This window comes from Trachemys scripta, chromosome 9 (assembly GCF_013100865.1).
Source record: "Trachemys scripta elegans isolate TJP31775 chromosome 9, CAS_Tse_1.0, whole genome shotgun sequence".
Classification (NCBI taxonomy): Eukaryota; Metazoa; Chordata; order Testudines; family Emydidae; genus Trachemys; species Trachemys scripta.
Window position 1 is genome coordinate 10,329,938 of NC_048306.1, and position 22,265 is coordinate 10,352,202.

At 46.7% G+C, this 22,265-nt stretch overlaps 1 protein-coding gene across 2 annotated transcripts; it reads right to left on the bottom strand.

Annotated features, from left to right (window-relative positions):
* Positions 1 to 9,011: 9,011 nt before the first annotated feature.
* On the bottom strand, positions 9,012 to 21,281 carry IDS (iduronate 2-sulfatase). 2 transcript variants are annotated; one of them, XM_034782268.1, is made up of 9 exons: positions 20,997 to 21,281; positions 19,649 to 19,785; positions 18,333 to 18,510; positions 17,133 to 17,221; positions 15,066 to 15,266; positions 13,355 to 13,525; positions 12,558 to 12,684; positions 10,710 to 10,883; positions 9,012 to 9,642 (listed from the first exon to the last, which is right to left on the bottom strand). In XM_034782268.1, the coding sequence occupies exons 1-9, from the start codon at positions 21,124 to 21,126 to the stop codon at positions 9,137 to 9,139; spliced, it is 1,713 nt and encodes a 570-aa protein (XP_034638159.1). In that variant the 5' UTR covers positions 21,127 to 21,281; the 3' UTR covers positions 9,012 to 9,136. The 2 variants fall into 2 exon arrangements, with proteins under 2 accessions (XP_034638159.1, XP_034638160.1); XM_034782269.1 differs by lacking the exon at positions 20,997 to 21,281 and adding an exon at positions 20,532 to 20,742.
* Positions 21,282 to 22,265: the final 984 nt, after the last annotated feature.

The following is a 22,265-nucleotide window of genomic DNA, read 5'->3' on the forward strand; positions in this document are numbered from 1 at the left end:
GCCCGCTGTAAGCTAGAAAAACAAGGTGGGTGAGGAATAGGGTGACCAGACAGCAAGTGTGAAAAATCAGGACAGAGGGTGGGGGGGGGGGGGTAATAGGCTTCTATATAAGAAAAAGCCTCAAATATCGGAACTGTCCTTATAAAATCGGGACATCTGGTCACCCTAGTGAGGAAATATCTTTGATTGGACCAACTTCAGGCCTGAAGGAGAGCTCTGTGTACACTCGAAAGTTTGTCTCTGTCACCCAATAAAAGATATGACCTCACACACCTTGTCTCGCTAATATCCTGGGACTACCACGGCTACAACAATGCTGCCTACCACAATGTGCTAGGCACTTTCCAAACATATTAGAAGACTGCATCCCTGGCCCAGAAAGCTGGGGGCATGAACTCAACTAAGAAACAGGGTGTGGCTCCATATCAAAGTTTTGACTTCAGCTGTTACTTAGGGGCAGTTGTCTCTATAGGACCCTGTCCTAACCAGAAAGGTGAGAAATTAAAATCTGAGTAAAAGCAATCCCCGTGGCATGCACCATTGATAGTTCCAAACCAAGACAGTGGCCCATGCTACAGCAGGCACATTCCAGGAGGGGGCGCTAAAGTCTCAGGACTTCACTGATACAAGTTCCACAGAGCACAGGGAAGCGCATTCCAACAAGGTAGCATCGGACTGAAATTCGGGCCCGGAGCTGCTTCTGCCAGTCTAGTTCCTCAATGTCAAAAAGTCGGCCACGCTCATAAAGAAGTATTAATTCCAAATGGACCCCATTCACTTGACAAGTGCGCAGCATAAGGCCAAAGTGGGGGGATTCTAATCTCAGTGTGGCAGCAGCATTTAAATATGTTCCAAAGCGCATAGAAATCAGGCCTCAGGCTTTCCCTTGCAAACCGTTAACATCCGAGTAGTACATTTCACACACCTAAGTCCACCTCCACTCCCTGGAGTCCCATAACCGCCAGTCTAGACGCTGTATTTTTTCACATTTGTTCAAAAGGAGACTTTGATTTTGGACATCGTACGGCACCACACCGAAAACAGCATCACGTCCCCAGGTTTTAATCCCATTGTCTAATCCCTCCTCTACATTCGTTTATTAACTGAGGCCCATTTATTGACTCTGCTTCATGCCAGGTGCTTACAGCAGCTATGCTAGGGTCTCCAGTGTAGGCTTTGCATACCTGTACTACAGGTAACAGCAGTGCGCTGTTCTTCCAGCTGTTCTGGTCCCATCCTGAGAAATAGGGTCAGCGTCGGTGTCTCGTTTATTTTGCGATGCTTGGCTGGCATCCTCCTTCCCTCTCTAGAGATTGGAGTTGTTTGCAGGAGCACTTCATTTGTATTGCTCTTGTTAAGCTCTTTTGTTCTTCACTGGAGGCAGACTGCCCTCACAAAGCATGCAGCCCCGGCACTGGGAGAGCAGCAGCAGTTCTGCCTGCTGGAGGAAACCTGCCATTCGCCAGCTCCCATTTCCTCCGCTGGGCTTACCCTTGTTCTCTGCGAATTTCTTAACACACTGAGTTTAACAAGACCCTCTCCAGCAGCAGAGACCGGTCACCAGTCTAGGGGCTTGGGAGCAACAGCAAGCCTGTCACATACTAACTGGCCAGATGGGCCTGTTATCCCCAGGGCACTTCGATCTACTCCCATTTCGAACACGAGTATATCAAAGCTCACTAGGGAACTGTTAGCCCCCAGTAACAGTGTTCACATGAACAGTTAGCGCATGGGAGGCTGGCGCACTGTCGCTTTACGCCACAGCATGCCATGCATTCCCTGTTCCGTTAGAGCAGCCCCTAGCTCACTCTTTTTTAGCAATGCCGTTGGAGAAATGCTACAACCGCTGCTATGCGCAGAGAGGAAAGCAGTGTTTAGATTACAGCGTGGCTCCATAGCTTCGGTGATATCTCGGCATTCAAGAACATGCTGTTGCTAGCCTTGATTCAGAGGACAGTTCTGTTTTGTCTCCCCAGAGAGGATTTCTAGACACTGATGAGCCAAAGGTCGGGGTAGGAAATGGCTAATCTTTCTCTTTTTAATACAAAGATAGTGACTTCTTAAAAGCACCCCACTGTCCATTATTACCATTGCCCTTGGGCCTTCTTGACACTTGAGAAAGTGAACTGCCTGAAGACCCTAGAAGATCAGTGGATCACTTTATCTCTTCACACAGGTATGACCCCAAGCAGTTGACAACTGGTGTAACTACAACCCCCACTGGTCAGTGTGTGTTACCAGTCTCATGCTGTGCCCAGTCCCCAGAGGATCAGGGCCGGCTCCAAGGTTTTGGCCGCCCCAAGCAGCCAAAAAAAAAAAAAAAAAAAAAAAAAAAAAAGCCGTGATCGTGATCTGTGGTAGCAATTCAGCGGGAGGTCCTTCGCTCCGAGCCGGAGTGAGGGACTGTCCGCCGAATAGCTGGACCTGCCGCCCCAAGCACCTGCTTGCCAAGCTGGTGCCTGCAGCCAGCCCTGCAGAGGATCTGAGCCTCTTACAGTCCCAGCCAATGGGCCCTGGCTCTTCAGTTGTGGGAGCTCATGGGTTTAGCAGTAGAGCTCCCCAGTTCAACCCTCAGCGTATCAATCAAGATGGCAGACATAATATTTGTTTTAGCCGCAGCATGGTGACCAAATGAATTAGTCCAGCTACTTCACCCACTATTATTTTGCTACATATTGTATTAGTAGCATTGCAAAATCTCCCAGAATGCACTGCTTCGACTGGGACGTGAGGTGGGAATTGTGAGATGGGTACCTAGAAGGCACTGGGACGTCAACCGCTTAACAGCAACAAAGGGCAAAGCAAAGCAACCCAACATGGCTATTGCAGAGGCACAGTACGGTTTGTGTTTAAATCCATTCAGTGCCACCAGTTCAATTATAAACAGCTCAGGTCTCTAGCATTGGGAAGGCACTAGTGCTTAAGCAGGCAAGGGCTGAGAGCCCTCAATCCCTACCCACTGCCGTAGGCATTCACAGAACACAGCATCTCACAGAATTATCAGCACCTGAAAGAATCGAACCCAAACCGCCTGCTTGTGTCCTGCTTGGAGGCAAATATTTCTATCCACTGCTGAGATGGAAACACAATGGGGCAGCCTGGGGCCTGCTGCTGTTGAACAAGAGGGGCAGGAAGAATCTCCCGTCTCTCCATTCCTCCCAGGATCACTCCCCTCCCCTTTTCTAGGTACAGGAGATCCAGGCTAGAGGGACTTTTTTATTATTATTATTTTTATTAATGGAGATGTCCTATCTCCTAGAACTGGAAGGGACCTTGAAAGGTCATCGAGTCCAGCCCCCTGCCTTCACTAGCAGGACCAAGTACTGATTTTGCCCCAGATCCCTAAGTGCCCCCTCATGGATTGAACTGCCACCTCTGGGTTTAGCAGGCCAATGCTCAAACCACTGAGCTATCCCTCTCGCCCAAGGCACTGTGCTAGGAGTAGGTTTATACACACCCACCATGAGCTGACTGTGACGCTCCCGTCCTTTCTCAGCCGCTGCAGATGCTTTTAGGCTGAGGCGCTGCAGAAGACAACTTGAGCCAGTAGCTTCCTTTGCGACCCGCAAGGATGGAGGGAAGCAGCTGTCGTCCCACAGCTCAGAGGAGCTGCCCCCTCTGCCAGCCACCAACCTTGCCCCATATCAGCCTTAGGAGGGCCAGTGTGTGACTCACTCGCCAGCGTGGAAGCCTAGCTAAGGAGCAGCTCTGCTTTCTAGGGGCAGATTGGAAGAGTAGTTGGCAGGTAGGACGGCTACTCTGGGGAATGCCAGAGCAGCTGATTTGCCCTGCGAGGCTCCAGGATAGGAGCCGCTCCTCACTTCATACCCCTCGGCAAAGTTAGCTACTTCAGACCGCAGTCTCCCCCCGACTCCTCCTTGGGGGAAGAAAGAGGAAGCCTGTAGGATGGAGACACTACTTCGAGATGCTAGGCAAAGGGACTGCACCCTTAATGAGAAGGGGAGGCAAGGGCCCAAACCACCACAGTCACTTTCAGCCTAGATTTCCTGGGGGCGGGGGGGGGGGGAGGGCTGGAGGAAGAGAGCTTGTGTGTAGAGCAAGAAGGTGTCATAGACTCTCCCAGTCTGCAGTAAAAATGGCTGAACCTGTGCAGTTGCTCTTTCCACAAAGGGCTTCCTTCCCTGTAGCCAGAAGGAAAAAGAAGAGGCAGCTCCTGGAAGATGCTTCTTGGGTGGGATTTTTAAGCAGCAATGTAAATTTCTTTTAAGGTCTACCAGGAATCATCTAACAGCCCTCTCCCAACCTTCCTCAGTAACAGAAGCTTTAGACGAACACCTCTGGCAATGCCAATCAGATGGCAATTTCCCCTAAACTAAGTTTCCCATCAATTATGAGGTCACATTTGTGAAATTGATTAACAGCCGCTATTGGTTTGATGCCGTGGAGGAGGAGTTTTAAAGAAAACTGAAAAAGTTTTGCAAGCTGGGCCATTAGGAGCAGCAGGTGAGGTCACTTAGTTAAAATGCCTACGCTGCATTTTCAAGGCCTAGTTGGAATCTTGCTCCTGTTACCTGCCTGAGCTCTAAGAGCTGACCACCTCTCAAGCACTCCAGGAAAATGCTTTGGTCAAGGTGGCCTTGCAGAAGAACAGAACCCACAGCTCAGGCAGACAACTCAAAGCTGGTACCATTCTGCACTAAACAGTTTCTCCTTGGAGCCCAGGTCCTCGGCTAGTGGAAACTGGCTGAGTTCTGCTGAAGTCAATGTAGCCACCTCCATTCACACCAGCACAGAATCTAGGCCCACATGCATACATGAACAGAATACATTTTTACCTCAGGAACAGGAGACTGAAGCTACAGCAACTATGAAGAGGCTGTGCAGAATATGGAGCAAATTACTACTACTGATAAGTGTTTAATAAAATAATGTTACTCTTCAAATTGTGTTTTGTTGAGTCATTAAATAACGGCTGTCTTCTAGTGGAGAATCAAATTCATGGTGGTATTTCTACATAATTAGGAGTGAGCACACTACAGAGTTTCAGTGAAATAAAAGTTATAGCTGTGGGTTCTCCCCCAAAATTAAATCAATTAATCTATGAGGCACACCACTTCAGCACAGCATGAGCCAGCCTTACTCACGTTGATTGGTACTTTTCTGCCAGTAGCTATCAAACAAGATAACTCACAGAGTCAGGGTGGTAGGATCTAGCACTACACGATCTTTTGATAACAGTCCTTCATTCACTGGAGAGCAGCTGCATAAAAAACAAATACCCTAGGACATTTAAACTGGATCTTACAAGTTCAGACTCTGCTTCAGAGCTGCCTGTCGGAAGTACATCATTCAAATTACTGCCATCGCATTAACAATCTGACTGAAATGCATCGTTTGGCTGTTAGACAGATTTTAGCCACAACTCACAGTGGAGTAGTGTCTCTCAGAGGGATAAACAAACGAGTTCCCAATACCACAGACCTCATTCCATTTGCCAGTATGAGTACATACCTATCAGTCTGACCCAGGGCAGCTGTTGCTCAAGGCCCTTTGTGTTGTTCTGCGCAACACAAAAATTCCTTTGAAGAAAGCTGCAAAGCTCAGGCCGTGATTGTGTAAGCCATTGCCCATTTTAAACCTGGGAGCGGTTCGTTTTTGAGGGGGCTGCGACAGAGATCTGGGAACTTCCTGGGAAAGTGTTGACAGCACCTCGACAACGCTGCCGCCTTAGGCAGTTTGCAGAGTGTGTGAGTGTACAGAATGGGAAGGAGACTCCGTTTAGAACAAAAAATAGTTACTTAGTCATTGGACTGATGCTTCTTGAGGCCTTCGTCGGAGGATTTTTGAACATGGCAGCAATGCCTTGATTTAGATTGGTTTCGAAGTAACAGCCGTGTTAGTCTGTATCCGCAAAAAGAACAGGAGTACTTGTGGCACCTTAGAGACTAACACATTTATTTCAGCATAAGCTTTCGTGGGCTACAGCCCACTTCTTCAGATGCATAGAGTGAAACACACAGGCAGAAGATATTTATACATACAGAGAACATGAAAAGGTGGAAGTACGCATACCAATTGTAAGAGGCCAATCAACCGAGATGAGCTATCAGTAGCAGCAGAAGAAAAAACTTTGAAGTGATTATTCCCCATGTTAAGTTCTCCTCACACCTTCTATGGGCCATCTCGATTAACACTTCAAAGTTTTTTCTTCTGCTGCTACTGATAGTTCATCTCAATTGATTGGCCTCTTACAGTTGGTATGCGTACTTCCACCTTTTCAAGTTCTCTGTATGTATAAATGTCTTCTGTCTGTGTGTTTCACTCTATGCATCTGAAGAAGTGAGCTGTAGCCCATGAAAGCTTATGCTGAAATAAATGTGTTAGTCTCTAAGGTGCCACAAGTACTCCTGTTCTTTTTGATTTAGATTAAATCTCAGGAAAAATTCCCTCACTGTAAGAACAGGACAATGCAACAGACGCCTAGGGAGATCGTGGAAGCACCTTCGCTGGAGGTTTTCAAAAAAGGCTGGAAAGCCCTCTGTCTTGGATGGTTTAGACGCAACAAATCTTGGCAGGGAGTTAGATTAGATAACCCTTGCAGTCCCTTCTATCTGTGTGGCTCAATGCAATTGGCGCTCTCACGACAACACCATTGCCTTTATCTGCCCAAGGGCTGTTTGTAAGCATCTGCAGAACGGGCTCCTGGTCCATGACTTGGGTTCCCAGGTGCTACCGCAATAGAAATAAATAAGAACAGAGAAATAAATAAATAGAGAGTAAGAGACAGTGAGGCCAGCTCATAACCTCTTGAAAATCCCCTGGGGTAGGAAAACAGTGAAGTTTCTATGAAGAGGAGTGTGGTTGAGCCTATGTAATATTATCTCCCATCCCTCATTGTGTGCAAGCCCCCTGCCTGATTTTAGGATTTACAGATGAGGGGGCATGGGAAGGCAGAGCTGAAGGAAAGGGCTTAGGCTGCGCTCTGCCATATCCTCCTCTGTGAGAACTTCCTCGTGGAAGGTAAGAACACAGTTAGCACATGGGTGCACTTGTCTAATTCTACTCCCTATGGAGATTTTGGAACAGCTGCGAGAAAAAAGAGTGCCTATGGGAGATGCACTGGCACAGGGGAAGAGGGAACAGTGCAGAGATACTGAGCCTCCAAACCAATGCCCCCATCCCTCTAGGGATGTTCTGAGATCTCACTGTTGCCCTTTGAAAGAGTATCCACCAGAGGGTCATGGCCCTACTTCTGCCCAATGGGATGATTCTAGGGCAACATCCCCAAATCAAAGCCTCACCAGTTATGCTGGCACCGCTACAGGCTCAGCCTGCCCTAAGAAGCACAGTAAAGCCAGGTCAGTGCTAGGAACAGGAAGCTTCAGTTGCCACAACTGACCCTTGACCAGCAGGATGAAATACAGTGTCCAAAACACACAAGTCATGCAGGAACATTTCTGCCCAGGCACCTGCACGGAGAGTAAAATGAACTCGTGGAGGGATAACATTTTCATAAGCACTTAAATATCTTAAGAGCCTAAATTGAAAAGAAAGTCAATGGGATTTGGCACCTATGTCACTTTTGAAAATGGGACTGGGGAGCTTTTGAAAATTTTACCAAGGAGTTACTATGGTCATTAAAGATTTGGGGGTCGGGGGGAGAAAGCCAGTCAGCTCTTCATATAAAGCGGTGTACAAACACACTCATATTGCCAGGAGACAAAATATTATAATGGTACAAAAGGAACAAGTCAGATTATATTAAAACATGTCATGAACTTTTTTCAAAAGGAGACATTTTGAAATTCAAATAACTAGCAGAGGCAAATTAAAGAGGTTTTAAAAAAAAAAAGGCTAAATTGGAGTGAAATACACTTGCCTGCCCCTTTTAGTTCTAGGGAATTACTATGTCAAAGGTTAGCATTAAGGTTGATGGGATCAGACCACATAACTCCCAACTGCCACTATGTCCTTGGGTAAGTCTCTTAACCTCTGTTATGATGGTGTTATGATGGTGTTGCGCAAGCCTGCCCTCTCACTTTCTCTGCTCATGGTGGTCCCCATAAGCAGTTGCCCTCATTAGGCGGGTCTTCAGCGGCTCAGCCCTCCAGCTAAGCCATGCATAGTGTAAACATATGAAGGAACCCCTGCTGGGATAACAGTCCAACAAATGATGGTCTTCTCTGGGGTCTTCCGCCCAGTCTCTGGGCCTGTTTAAACTCTAGCCCCTTTTCTGGGCTCCAAAACAAAACTTGTCCCCTTCTCAGGGCTTTGGCCACTTCACAAGTGGCCGGTGGGGTAGCCCGGGCCTGCCCACTACTCTGGGTCCCAACCCAGGGACCCTACAAGTAGCAGCCACCTGCTGCTTTCTCTAATTGCTGCTACATTCCCTGGGCAGCTTCCCATCCTCTTCACCTGTTACCTTATGGTTACAGTCCTTGGGTTCCCCGTTTGCATAAGGTCTCTAACAGGCCTCCTTGCCTGGAGAGTACCTCTATCCTATCCCTTCTGGTCCCAGCCAGGAACTGCCCTGCTCAAGCCCTGCAGCTCCTTTTAATTGGGTCTGCTGCACTCTGATTGGCTGCTTCCCTGCAACCTTTCTAGGCAGGCCTGGAGGACCCACCTTCACTGCTCCTTTTCTGGAGCAGGGTGTGGTAGGCCTCCAGCAAGGCGCCTCCAAGGGCCTGGCACACCCCGTCACATCTACACTTCAGCGTCCCCATAAGTAAAATGGCAAGACTACTTACAAAACCCATTTTTGACTTAGGTTTTACATGATACGCTCTGCGCAAACTTGCAAGCAAGTTATACACTCTGCTATCTTTCAAGCTACACCATCTGGCAGAGGGAGTATGCTTTTCCTTTTCATTGGGAAAGCTATAAGACACTGCAGTGTTAGGGACCATGTAAGTACCTGAGTATATACTCATCCACCTCTGCACAGTCCTTTAAGAAGCACGCACATGGAAGCTATTTGTTGCTCCAACTAATCTGAAATCTGTCAGGCTAAAGCCCCCAGTGCACTGTAACAAGACAAAACCAACAGCTACTATTTTTGTACGAACAGGATTTTAATTCAGCCAGTTGCTTTGTGTACAACACAAAGCTTATACAAAAAGGAAAGTGTCATATTACTTCAGCAGCAAGAGTGCACGCACAGGGAGCATCCCCAGACCTAACGCCTCAAGAACCTAAGAAACTTTTTGACAAGGTTCCCATGCAGACTACTGTTATATATGTTATGATCTTCATTGGGATCACTTCCTACCATGTACAGCTCTCCTGCATGGACATCCTGCAAATTAGCACTAAAGTTACTGGGATTAAACCCAACCCACACAGTATAGCGATAGTCAACAGTACGCATGGAATACCCCATTATTTTTATGTCTTTCAGCTCTGGTTTATCAGAGTCCCACTGAGGAGTGTCTGCAGGTCGTGGATACTGGCTGAAAGCTATAGGCTCCTCATGGTCACCTTCAATGTCATAGTCATGGTCATAGTCAGTGTCATAATCCTCCTCCTCTTCATTGGAGTTAAAATGCTGGACAATACTAGGCCCCTGGGTGCAGAGCGCAACATGAAATGAAGGCTCCGGGCACACCGGAGGAACCCACAGGCCTGCAAGTTCAGCGAGCGTTGAGAAGAGAGATACAAGCTCAACCATTTTTTTGGCTTTTCCTAGAGAAAGCATCAAAATACAAGTTAGACAATAGCATAGCTCATGAGATACAGGCTGATCTTTTTAGACACTTAACCAGAGGAGCTCTTTATCCGTTGCACTTTGCATTTAGTTCATACGGCAACAACGCTGGGGCTATTTAAGAAAGTGCGGCTTGTAGTTCAGAGGATACCTGTCCACGTAGGTGTTTATACCAAACACCAAGAGGAGAACACTAGTTTTTCGCTATTCTATTCCTCAAATATTCTAACCAGTGCCTTGGGAAGTACTCTCTCCTCCTTTGAGGAGGGGCTCTTCAAAAAAGATAAAGAAATCATCATGTTAATTGCTTGATTGTGGCAAGTTCTACCAAAACATTGCTTTTTGGTGCCCTCACCACAACTGCAAACCAACTGCTGCTGCAGTGACAGCTGAAGCCACTGTCAAAGGTATTCTTTAGGCCTCTAGCCAACATAAAAATAAAGCTTCCGTTTTGTTAACGCAGCCCTGTAGCTGTTTCCACTAACGAAGATCTAGCTGAAGCAAACGCCTGTATTCACAGATGATTTTAAGTCTTGCTCTGCATAAGCACCACTGCCACAAAGACCGAGACTGATGGCACTAGCCAGAACCAAACACTAGACGGAAGAGACTTGTGCAAGCTTTATTTAAATCTGCAGGGCAAACACATTTTGACCAGCAACTCCCACTGCTCTCTCGGTCTGCACTCGGAACAGAAGTGCCAAATTGGTTTCTGCTGTAGACATATCTTGCCTCCTGTATGTAGGCGACAAAGCATGGACATGCTGGACTTAGGGCACACTGAGGACTGACAATTGCACAGACTTTCCTACTCACTGAGCTGAGAGACTAGATGTCAACCTTTGCGTGTTCAATACTGTACAGTACTGCAGGTTGGAAACCTGGGCAAACCCTTTAACCGCAGGGCACCAGCACTCAGGCTTAGCCCCCTGGCAGCAACAGGAAGCTGCAAACCCACTGACCTGTCTGCCGACGGCAAGCATAATCGTTTGGTTAAGATATGGGATTGCAACTGCACATGCTTATGCAAGTGCTGAAAACGTACCTGCAGCTACAGAGTCCGATACATGGGTGAAGGGGTCAAGGTAGGGGAAGACTCTCTCTCCTGGACGAGCAAAGGAAGACGTCTTCCCTGGTACATAGAACATCAGTGGCACTCGGGTAGCGACATCAAAATTGCTGTATTTCGCCCATTCTCCGTGTTCACCCAGAGACCATCCTGGAGGATACAAAACATCATTTAAAGAAAATACTAGATTATTAGCTTAGTGATCATTTCCGTTATGAATCACCAAGCAGCCAGATTCACCTGCTCCCAACAGCAGTGACCTCGGCCCTATGGTCCTTGAGGCACTATTCAGTTATTAAATTTATTTTAGCTTGTAAATATCAATCTGTGTTTAACCGTACTGAGAGATTTCTCTAAAGTGGAAGTTGTTTAAAGAACCAACAAAATCTTGCACCATGATGCTCTTTCACCAACTAAGCAGCTATGCCTGCCCCCCATCCCCGTTCCCTAATTAGGGCCAGCATTCAGGTCTTAAAAATGCATCATGAAGGAGGAATTGGGGTATGTCATTTTGCACATATGCATCTCCAGATCAGTTCCTTGAAGCATTCACATAAGATTTACATAGCTGCTAGCTCTATGTTACTCTGGCAAAGAGCATCCCTTGGCGCCAGGTTGTCAAATCATCCCTAAGGAACCAAGGTGTGATCAAAACTCTTTGGAATCTTGCCCAACAATGCCCCAATCCTCTAAGAGGGAGTGGGTGGCTCATGTGCCCCTCTTTCCTGGTATATTCACCCACCAGCCTCAGCAGGGGGTGGGGAGAAAGGGGGGGGGGGAGGGGAGGGTGACCAGACAGCAAATGTGAAAAATCAGGACACGAAGTAGGGGGTAATAGGAACCTATATGAGAAAAAGACCCAAAAATCGGGACTGTCCCTATAAAATCGGGACATCTACGGGAAGGAAGCACGCTCTAAAAAAGAACCAACATCAATGTTCAATGTTTTGAGAAATACTATTTTGTGATTGCTCAGCAAACTGAGGTCCTGGAACCATAGCTCAGTTTAGTGAGACAGGGCAAGGGAGAAAGAAGAATTGAGTCTACACAAGAATGACTCCAAGTCACCTCTGCAGATAAGGAAGCATATCTAATCCAGTGATTTTAATACAAAACACTGTTAATGCTTTTATTCTCTAACTCACTAACTAGTTAAGCAAGCTAAAGTAGTCTCCTAAGGAAGGGCCTTAGAATAGGTCATCTGGCCTAGAGCAGTGTAGCAGCCAGTTTCAAACAAACAGTTAATTAGTTCTCAATCTCCCTAAATATTTGAGGCATTCCCCGCCCACCCTGAATGAAAATGGCATTCACAGCGCTATCCGCTAGAGAGTGCCAGATCCCTGCAACGTGGATTGTAGCTGTATTGCTGAGTTGTTGGTTTAGACATTTTGCAACTGCAAGCACAAGCGAAAGAAATTGCTTTTGATCAGATAATGAGAAAGTCTGCTGCCCACTTCAGCAGATGGGGCTTCTACAAATGGTGATGGAGGAAGCTATCCCAGGCAATGCTCTTCTAGCAGGAGTCACTCTCTGCGGCCGAAAGCGCTGAGAATGCAGCAAGTTCAGGCTACTGAACTGTGAGAGGGCTCACCTCTCAACAGCAAACCCTCCACATGATTAAGGAGAGAACTGCCTGCAGGGACAAAGACGTTGCGCAACCATGGAAGCATGTGTTAGAAGTGTATTAACTAGAGGCCAACAAGCCAGGTACATAGGGCATAACTGCATAGGGCAAACACGAAAGCGATTGATATGGCAGGATTAACTTACACAGTTCAGAAGAGAGTTGTTTGCATATAGCCATGGAAGTATTTGAATGCTTACCATGGTCAGCAGTAAACAGCACAACTGTGTTATTCGAGAGCCCAACATCATCCAAGGCATTCAGTAGCCGGCCAACCTGCGTATCCAGGTAAGAAACTGCTGCAAAATAGCTCTGACGAATCTGCCGCTGCAAGTTATTCCAAAAAAGGGAGAGTCGCTTCAATTGTACAGACACTTGCTAGCTCCGCTCTAATAAAAGGTCTTGAAAATAAAGCTTTACAGTGAAAATGCTGCAACTGTCTGCAAATAATTCATGCCCCAAGTTACATTTAACAGAGGGAACAAACAGGAAATTCCAAATATTTCCTACAAGTTCTTTCAAGCAAGAAGCTCTGAGCCAGTCAATGCTGTTCCTTAGGAGTCCCAGTCAGCACTCCGGCAATGCCCCACGGGAGTCAGCATCTTCCCAGAAGGAAGGCTAACCGAGGTCCTTGAAGAGGAAGGGCTAGTAACGGCAGATGGATTGCTCCAGGGTGGTGACAACGTTCCTGTTAGGTTCTGAACTCACCTTCCCTGCAGCACTCGCAGCCCAGAAACAAGAGTGGGAGCAGGAGTATTACACGCTACCATGCAGACTCACCCTCAGCCTACTCTCTGCTAGTCTGACCCACCTCACAACTCAGCTACAACAAAGGCTGGTCTAGTAGCTGTGAGGCAGGGCATCCAAGCTCCCTAGGGTGTCAATTGCTGATCGCACCTTGAAACATTTCACTGTTAATAACAGCAGCCTTGTGCTACCTTGCACTTAACTGTGATCTAGGGAAGTCTGATTTCAAAGCAACATTTGGGCTGCTTACCTGGAAGTCTTCCAGAATTGGTCCATAAGGGAAGCTGACGTTTAACGCCTGGACGTCCTCCCTTTGTCGGATATCCGTCCAGGGGTTGTATGCGACAGCAGGCAGTTCTTCAGGTACCCGAGGGTCTGGGGCTAGTGTGATGTTTTCCAGTGGGTACAGCTTGAGAAATTCCTTCACGATACAACACAAACATGTATTAAGATTTCGGTACAGCAAGACTAAGGTTTGCAGTTATAAAGTTGGATTCTTTCTCCATTTTCTGTGAAGTTTCAAAGTGCCCTTCAAACAGCAACACAGGTGTTTATGGTACAGACTGTACTGCTGTCATGTAATGTTCTCAGGATTACTGCAATGTTATATGTCAGTCCTACTTTTCCTATGATTTCCATAGCCAAGAGTCCACCTTTATTTTGCTATATGGCGTCCCAGCAGGATAGCACTCATTTAGAGCACTGAGAATCAACTGAAACACAGAGCAAAGAAAAACCAAGGATTTGTACCTCTTCTAGCTTCTTTGGAGTTTATTTTTAAAAGCCTGAAAGGTTTATTCCTCCAAGAAGTGGTTGTTTGTTGGCTTAACTTGCTTACTTTAGACATTCAGGTCTTGTCTCTCCTGCTTTTCTTGGAAGGCTACAGATGCCCATAGAACTATTTGGATCATGACAGATTTACCACGCACATGAAACCCAATTAGTTAAAGGGAGAGATAGTGATTTTTACTCCCAGTGTTTTAAACACTGGCTTTGCTAATACTCCCTAACTCACAATGCCTGAGAAAAAGTTAGTAAAAAGGAACACCTTCGTTAAAGATTCAACCCTTTGCCTATCAATTAAGGGTGGAGGAAGCTCAGAATTCATGAGACCTCCAGCAAAACAAGATCTGATATTTCAAAGGCTAAAACAAAAAGAGCAGGAAGTTCCCCTCCAAAGCCTTCTTTATACATCATAAAGCAGCAACCACTTCCCCTTCAGTGTCCCCACCACCACCACCTTCAGTTCACCTTTAAGAAAATAAGATCTTGAGTTTCCCAATGTAAAGGGTACTCAGTGGTAGCTGGTTAAGGTATGTTGGCAAGCACCAACCTAATTCGTGCTTTTAGCACGGAGCATCTATGCAGGAGCCTTGCAGAAGATAACGTTGTATCAAGCTGTTGTGTATGGCACCTAACTTTGGCTCATGGCACAGACTACTCATCTCAGATATGATAGAGTCCTACAGCATGTGTCAAAAAGTGAAGTCCTCTCAAAAACACAGGGCCCAATCCTGCTCCCGTGGAACTCAGTGGAACTTTTGCCATTGACATAAATGGGGAAGAAGATCAGGATGCAAATCATTTAGGGCCTCATTCTGCCACCCTCAGACAGAGTATACCTCACTGCACAAGCAGTCACAATAATGTTCAGCGGGTACTACTCACCGAGTAAGGGTGGGCTTTTAGTCTGGCACTTAATGCTCTGTGAACACACAGCTTAGATTAAAACATTTAAAAAGAATATGTACTTTGACTCTGAGTTACTTTTCTGTGACGGCTGCTACGAGCGTCTCTCAGCTTTTCAATGCAAGGATATTTTTCATCTTGCTTTAGAGTAACAGTATAAGACACTTGTGAAAGTAACTTTTAAAAGGTTAATGCTGGTCACTGAATAACTTTGGTCGAGGTTTCATTCACCATAAAACCCAGTGAGATGGTTTTACTCCAGCCTTCCTTACCTGAGGATACCTCAGGGGGATGTGTGGTTTGTGATAACCGACAGCCAGGAAGAATTTACGGTTCTTTGTTTTCATGATGTTCAATAAGCGTCTGGCCTCTTCGGTGCTCTGTATATCCGGCAAGGTACCCAAGGGCACTTCTGCCACATCGACTGGGCAAACCAAGTTGGCATGAAGCTCTCCATCTTTTCCTTTACAAGTCTTCGGGAAAACAAAGAAGAAATATCAACTTTAATTCTATCAAACTAAGAACACACACATCCCATAGGCTTCAAGAGCAATTCATGTCTGACTCTACTCAGAGGGATCACTCTGCCACCACACAGGACGGTGAATTAAAGTCTAATCAGGAAATTAGTGGCTAGTCTTAGTGCTAGAGAAGGGTTGCCAGGTTCTAGGTAAGCTGTTCAAAACCACAGAGGAAAAAACAGCTATACACCAAACAAACAGGCAACTTTTATTTGCATCCAATAAGAAGCAGAATCCTAGCTCTACAGCTGGCTTGAGGGTGGGACAGTCACATGCAGGATACCAAGTTCTAGAACCCAGGAAACCAAGGCTCTGTGGCTCATTGGTGAGTGGTTAGAAATTGGTTACGTGATCAATCTTCCCTTTTGCTCCCTCTGACTCCGAGGACTCATGGAAAACTACCTTGGAAACAATTACTTGACCCACTAGTTTCTCGGTATGTGCCAACAGTGGCTGATATTTAGTCACCAGAGAAAGACTGACTGTTGTAAGGGGTTGAGAAGAGAGGGTGGCCTTTGGAGCATATGCTAAATGTATGCTGAGAGACGTGATGCAAACACTAGTTGCCACTGAAGTCAGTATTTTTCAACAGTTAACCTCACAACCAAGTTATACCAAGGCTGAATTTTGTCTCACATAGGGACTTCCTAGTACTGCAGTACATCAAATACCATGATTGCACGGTAACTGTTGACTAAGTGCTTGACTAAGGCATGGTCTTAAAAACTAACTGACCTACGTTAATGTGAAAAATGTCGTGCCCTGAGTGCCGCAGATAGAGCTCTCTCTAACCCCCAGTGGAGACATCGCTAGGTCAATGGAACAATTCTAGCCACCCCTCTCGGAGAGGTGGGTTAACTACGTCAAAGGAAGCATTGACACTACAATGCTACAAAATCGCAGCTAAAGCATTGTAGTGTAGATATAGCGCAGTACTGACAAAAATGGTACATTGATTCCTTTGGACCACACTTATTGTAACTAACATTCTGGAAAGCTGAATAAGACAGGAAACTATGGTTTTACATGGCTTGTCGAAACATGGCTGTCTTAATCCCCTCTTTGCAGAGTCAAGTTTTGTAATTTAGCACAAATTAGTTTGGGCTGCACAAAGGTTCAGGATCATGCACAGAGGTTATCCTTACACCAGAGGCCACAGTTTGTGCCTAAGTTAACAAATGCCATCTGAAACCCACTGACAGTGTAAACAGAACCCACATTGTTGTGCAACTGGTGGCTTGCTGGCTTCTTGAGCAGGTTTTAAATGGTCTCCATCTACTAAACTAACAGATGCATTAATCAGTTCTACTCTCAAGTGGCTTTGGGATTCTTATTGCGCAGAGTTGGTTCAAATTCAGCCAAGCCAGCTGACAGCACTTTACCACCTAGAGAAGAGGCTGAGGTAATTTGCAAGAGATGATAGCTATAGTTTTGAGATAAAGGATTTAATGCTCTCAATACAAATTAAGGCCCCCAGTCTCGCAAGCACTTATAGGTGTCAGTAATCCCACCAAATTCAAGGGAACTACTCAGAAGCATAAGCATTTGCAGGATCGGGCTCTTAATGAGCATAACCTCACTTCAGTACAAAGAGACATGTCCTTTTGTCAGGGAGGTGAAGAGAAGTGTATTTGACTAGTGATTTTCCTCCACAGTTCTAACCCACTAGGTTACAGAATCATAGAAATGTATCTTCCCAATCAACACGTTTGACTCAGATTAGCAAGAGCTTGTACCTGACAGGAACAATATTTATATCCTGAAACACCCTGCACCCATCTTTATTTGGGTCCACAAGCAATCAAACTGCCTGCTTACCTTACTGTTTTCATATTTTTCAGCAGAGGGATGAAAAGGTGGCATGGACCAACTGTACGGATAGTCATCACTATGATTGGATGAAATCCCTGGAAAGGAGGAGTAAGCAAAGCAAATATTAGAAATGGTCTTATAGCTCACTCAACTAAGAGTTCAGCTACAAGATGCACATGGTTAATTTGTTTTGTTAACATACAAACGGTTCCAGTAAGCCCACTAATTTTATGAGCGAATTCAAGGAACTAAAAAAGCATTCAAGAAACAAAGGACAAAACATTTGCTCCAGCTACCAGTCCCTAAAACACAGCTGGGTATGAGGAAAGGGAAACCTCAAGCATCTTGAGCAAGTTTAGCTCTGGGTACAAAATAATCAGGACTAATAACAGTATTTATATGTATATATAAAGGGTTAGTAAAACTAAGAATCATTAAAATTCTACACATCCAACAAACAGTTTAGTGGTAACAAGTTTCAACAGAGGAATATCACAGAAAAATCTTGTAAAAATCCTGTTTGCCAGAAGTTGGGAATGGGCGAAAGGAAATGAATCACTTGATTACCTGTTCTGTTCATTTCCTCTGGGGCACCTGGCATCGGCCAATGTCGGAAGACAGGATACTGGGCTAGATCGACCTTTGGTCTGACCCAGTATGGCCGTTCTTATTTATACATAGTATTTTCAACTCTTTAGTGTTGTTTAAATAGTGAGCTCATTTTCTATGCAGCTTAACTGGGGGTATTAATCACACATACAATGCTTCTTCATCCAACAAGGTGATGTCAGACTGAAGTGTGGTTAAGTGGTATACTGTATAACGTGAAGCACGTGGAAATCTAAGTCCAAAGACTGAGAGAATGACCATGCATTTAGTTATATCTAGGTGCATCTTTAGCAGTGTCTAAATGCTAGACAAGTTAGAGCATACTCGACATTAAGTAGTATGTGAAAATTTATAACAGATCAATTCCCATGGTTGAATAATGCTGTGCACTTAGGGCCCCACTTTTAAATGTAACTCTTTAAAATGTAATGGTTTAATACAAAAGCAAGGACAACCTAGAAGGACTTTATTCTACATCAGACATACGACAATTATTTTAGGTCATTTAATATAAAACAAAAAAACCTGTCCCTAATTACAAAATTCATTTGTGGTAACATGTTAAATGAAGATTCTAAGTGCTGTTACAAGCCATACCAGGGTGAAACACTTTTCCTACGGACATGGTCGTGTAGCCATTCTCCTTGAAGTACTGGGGTATTGTGGAATAGTTTCCTGCATGTACTCTCCAGTAGGAGTGGAAATCATAAAGCCGTGTGGTGTCAGGCCTGCGTCCAGTTAGAAATGACACTCTGCTTGGAGCACACACAGCTTGCTAAAGCAAGAGACAGGAGAATTAATGCTTAATGGAAAGTAGAGTATATTCAGTTTGTATCTGAAGTGCAATCAAGTGATTTTGATGTCATTAGGCAAAATGTTTAGGGGCTGGTGGAATCCAACTAACAATGTTTAGCATAGCTCCCAGCTGAGATGTCTGGGATCATTACTTTGGGTATCAGTCAGACACTTCTTGCCCACCGCCCACATCACAAACTGATGTCAAGCTACATGTGTATTTTCTTGCACTTGGGATCTCAATCTAAGACTCCTGAGAAGAGGCTAGAGCTTTGATTAGGCAGCTAGTAACACAAACTGTGTGACATCAAACAAAGACCATGCTTTTGAAAACTGGTAACAGAGTTGGAATGAAAATGGCAGATGGACTGTGCTGACATTAAGTGAGGGGTACAGGCGATCTGGGCAGTCTTAGCAATAATGCAAAGAACATACAAGTGGGAGATCCAGGTTAGAGTCCAAAGGCCTGATTGTTCTGTTTCATACTGGCAAGAGTAACTCCCCTGAGATCCCAAACTCCCTACTCAGATTCAGGGCCCTGGTTTCTGGCTTCCTGGTGAAGGCAGGGCTGAGAATGCAGACATTCTGTGCTAGTCAGCCATCCCAGCAAAAGGGAAGTAATAAGATTTGGAGTCCTGAGCTTAAGAATGATGATTAGAAGTTGCCCCTACAAAGAACGATCTGGACAATATGAGGGATTTGGAATAAATGTATCATGCTCACAAAAGGGGGAAAAGGGTAAATATAGAATAAGCTTTTACAAGACTACATTTGGGGTGGAAAGCACAGAATTGGTATTGTGCAAAATGGCTCTCTTTTTTTTTAAATAGTGTCTCATTGTTAATAGTGAAACCCAGGAGCTGATCTTACACAATATTTAGATTACCACAACATTACTGCTAATAGCAGGGAGAACGGTCTTCATTGCATTCCTTTCCTAATTCCAGCAAAGGTAAACACACAATACAGTTTAGCCCAGCTGTCCCTTTACTACCCGAAATATTTTAAAATACAGCAACTGGCAATTTCAATGGTTTCACTAGCACTTTCTGTGCCCAAACCATTAAGTATTTTACAGAAATACAATTGCTATTTTTAAATTAAGTTGTGTTACTTACTTGAGCATAGGCATTCTGGAACACAACGCTTCGAAATGCAAGCTGGTCAATGTTTGGAGATTTTACAAGGCTGTCTCCGTAACAGCCCAAAGCGGGACGCAGATCATCCGCTACTATGAAGAGAACATTCATGCCATCTACAAAGAGAGAGTTACAAGACATTAACTTTGGCACCAATGAGTACAAGCTAATCTGAGAACTGCATACCTACTGGAACTTCCCTATACCTCATTTTAACTCCTTAACCTGATTAAAAACATCAAGATAACAACATTTAAAAGGATTATCATCAAAAACTTGAGAATGAATCCAAAGGTCCCATTCTCAACTGGCCCCAAGGAACTACCACAATAAACATAATTAATAATATTTAAGGCAACTGAGAGCACCTTTATAAAAGACTTATTGAAATAACCTACAAAATAAAAGGGGAACGATTACAATTTAAGCAAGTGCAAAGATTTTCCAGTAGACATTTTGCATGCTTCTAGGTTTCACACCCTATAGTCGCTTTTATACAAGCAAAATTAAGATGTCACCATGTTATCCAACCCTGCTCAGAGTAGTATCGCTGCTTAAAGAAAGATGAGCCAATGATGACAGTGTCAAGCCTGACTGGTAAGTCTACACTGCAGCTGGGAGTCTGCCTCCCAGCCTGGATTTCTGCTAATGGGGCTGGTGCTACTAGAGGTGTGGACGTGTTGGCACTGGGATAGCCCCCCGAGCTTGGACCCAGCCTACCCCCAGGTCCGAGCTCAGGGAGTTAGCCTGAGCCTCCCCCGGTGGCACAATATCCAGGCAGCTACTAGTAGGAAGCCCTGCCCACCCCAGCTGGGAAGCTCAGTGCAGACAGACCCTCTCAGGCAGGCCCACAAGCAGTCACCTGGTCCAGAGGTTAGGGCACCAGCCTGGGACTCACTGCCAGACTCCCCAGGCAAGTCACTGAGGCCGCCCGCGCCTGCCCAGGAAGCGGGTGTATTTAACTCTGCGATGTTGGCCCCGGTGAAGACGAAGCAGTTCTACCCTGCACAGTGGGCAAGATAAACCCGGCGGGGAGTCCGGGGTTTCCCAGCGAGGGTTAACACTACCGCTGCCTCGTCCACACTGGGATTAACACGGGCTGGGCAAGAGGGTCCAGGGGAGGGCGGGTCACAGCCCCTGTTCACCGCTCCCGCAGCCAAGGCCAGTCCCCCCGGGCCTCAGTGTCCCACCTGCTCTGGGGTAAACACCGGGCATGGGGCCCAGATGCACGGGGCGAGGCCCCCAGGATCCCCCAGCACAGACCCCCCCCCATCACGCACCCACCCCACCGCAGCTCCCAGGCCGCCTCCCCCAGTCCCAGCGGCACCTCTGGGCGGAGGGACCGGTTCCCTCGGCCCGGCTCCAGCGGTCCCCGAGGCCAGCAGGATCCCGGCGCAGCAAACCCCGAGCAGCCAGGGCCAAGAGGCCGGGCAGCGGCAGGAGGAAGCCGCCCGCATTTCCCGGTCCGCCCAGCCACGCAGCAGCCGCGAAAGGACGCGCCGCGCCGTGCGGAGAGCTCCGCGCCCGCTGAGCCCTACTGCGTGCGGCCTGCGCTCCGCCCGGGATAGGGGCGCGCGGGGCTCCCCTCTGCCCTTCCCCGGGGCGGGGAGAGCGGGGGGGGGCGGAGAACCCGCTGGGCGTGGCCGGGGTCCGCCCTCCCCCAGGGGGGAGGCACTAGAGGGCTCCCCGGGCGGGGGGAGGGAGAGCAGGGGCTGGCCCGGTGCAGCTCAGAGATGTCCCCCCGGCCCCCAGATCGGAAACCCCAACCCCAGCCCTTGTCACTGGGGATGGGCTAGATCCAACCCCCTCCAGCACTGGGGAAGTTAGGGGTCTGGGCTACGCCTGCAGCTAGCCCCAGTGGCTCAGTATCGCTCAGCATCAAGCCCCTTGTGAGCGTTTCTGGAGAGGGCAGGGACCTTTGCTTTCTCCATGTCTGCAAAGGGCTAAGCGCACGCCTCTGGCCAGTCTGCTACTAACCTTGATCTTGGATCCTTGTCTTCAGGCTGGCCTTGGACAGAAGCTGCCAGTTGCAACTACAGGCGGTTGGGGGTCCTGGGCTAGCCTTGGCAATGTCTTTCCCGACCCTCTGGCAATGGAACAGGAGAGGGAAGTATACAAGGTCCAGGGCCCAGCCGCATTTCCAATTAGAGTAGGCATGTGCCTTGGGGCAGTGGTATTCTAGGGGCACCTAAAAGTGAGTAAAAGTTTCATTTTTTATGGAAAACATGAAGGTCAGATGTAGGTGGGGTGGAGGGGCACTGAAGATGCTGTGCCTAGGGGCGCGTAAGGTGTAAATCCAGCCCTGACAAAGCCCTTTTCTCTCATCCTCTCCCTCCATGAAAGGCACTCAAGACCATGTTTCCATATCCTCCTGCACTGGGACCAAAGTGACCCTGAGTTATTGCGTGGCCAGGCCTCGTATTCTTATCTCCACTGGCCTGATTGATAGCGTGTTCCTGTGTAAAACTTCAGCAGCCAGGCACATACAGATACCACCATGGTCCATCACCAGAGCCTGAAACCAGGACCTGCAGCTCCACCAATACCGCCCTTTACCACCTGAAGTAAAAGAGCAGCAGTTTGCTGTAGTCACTAA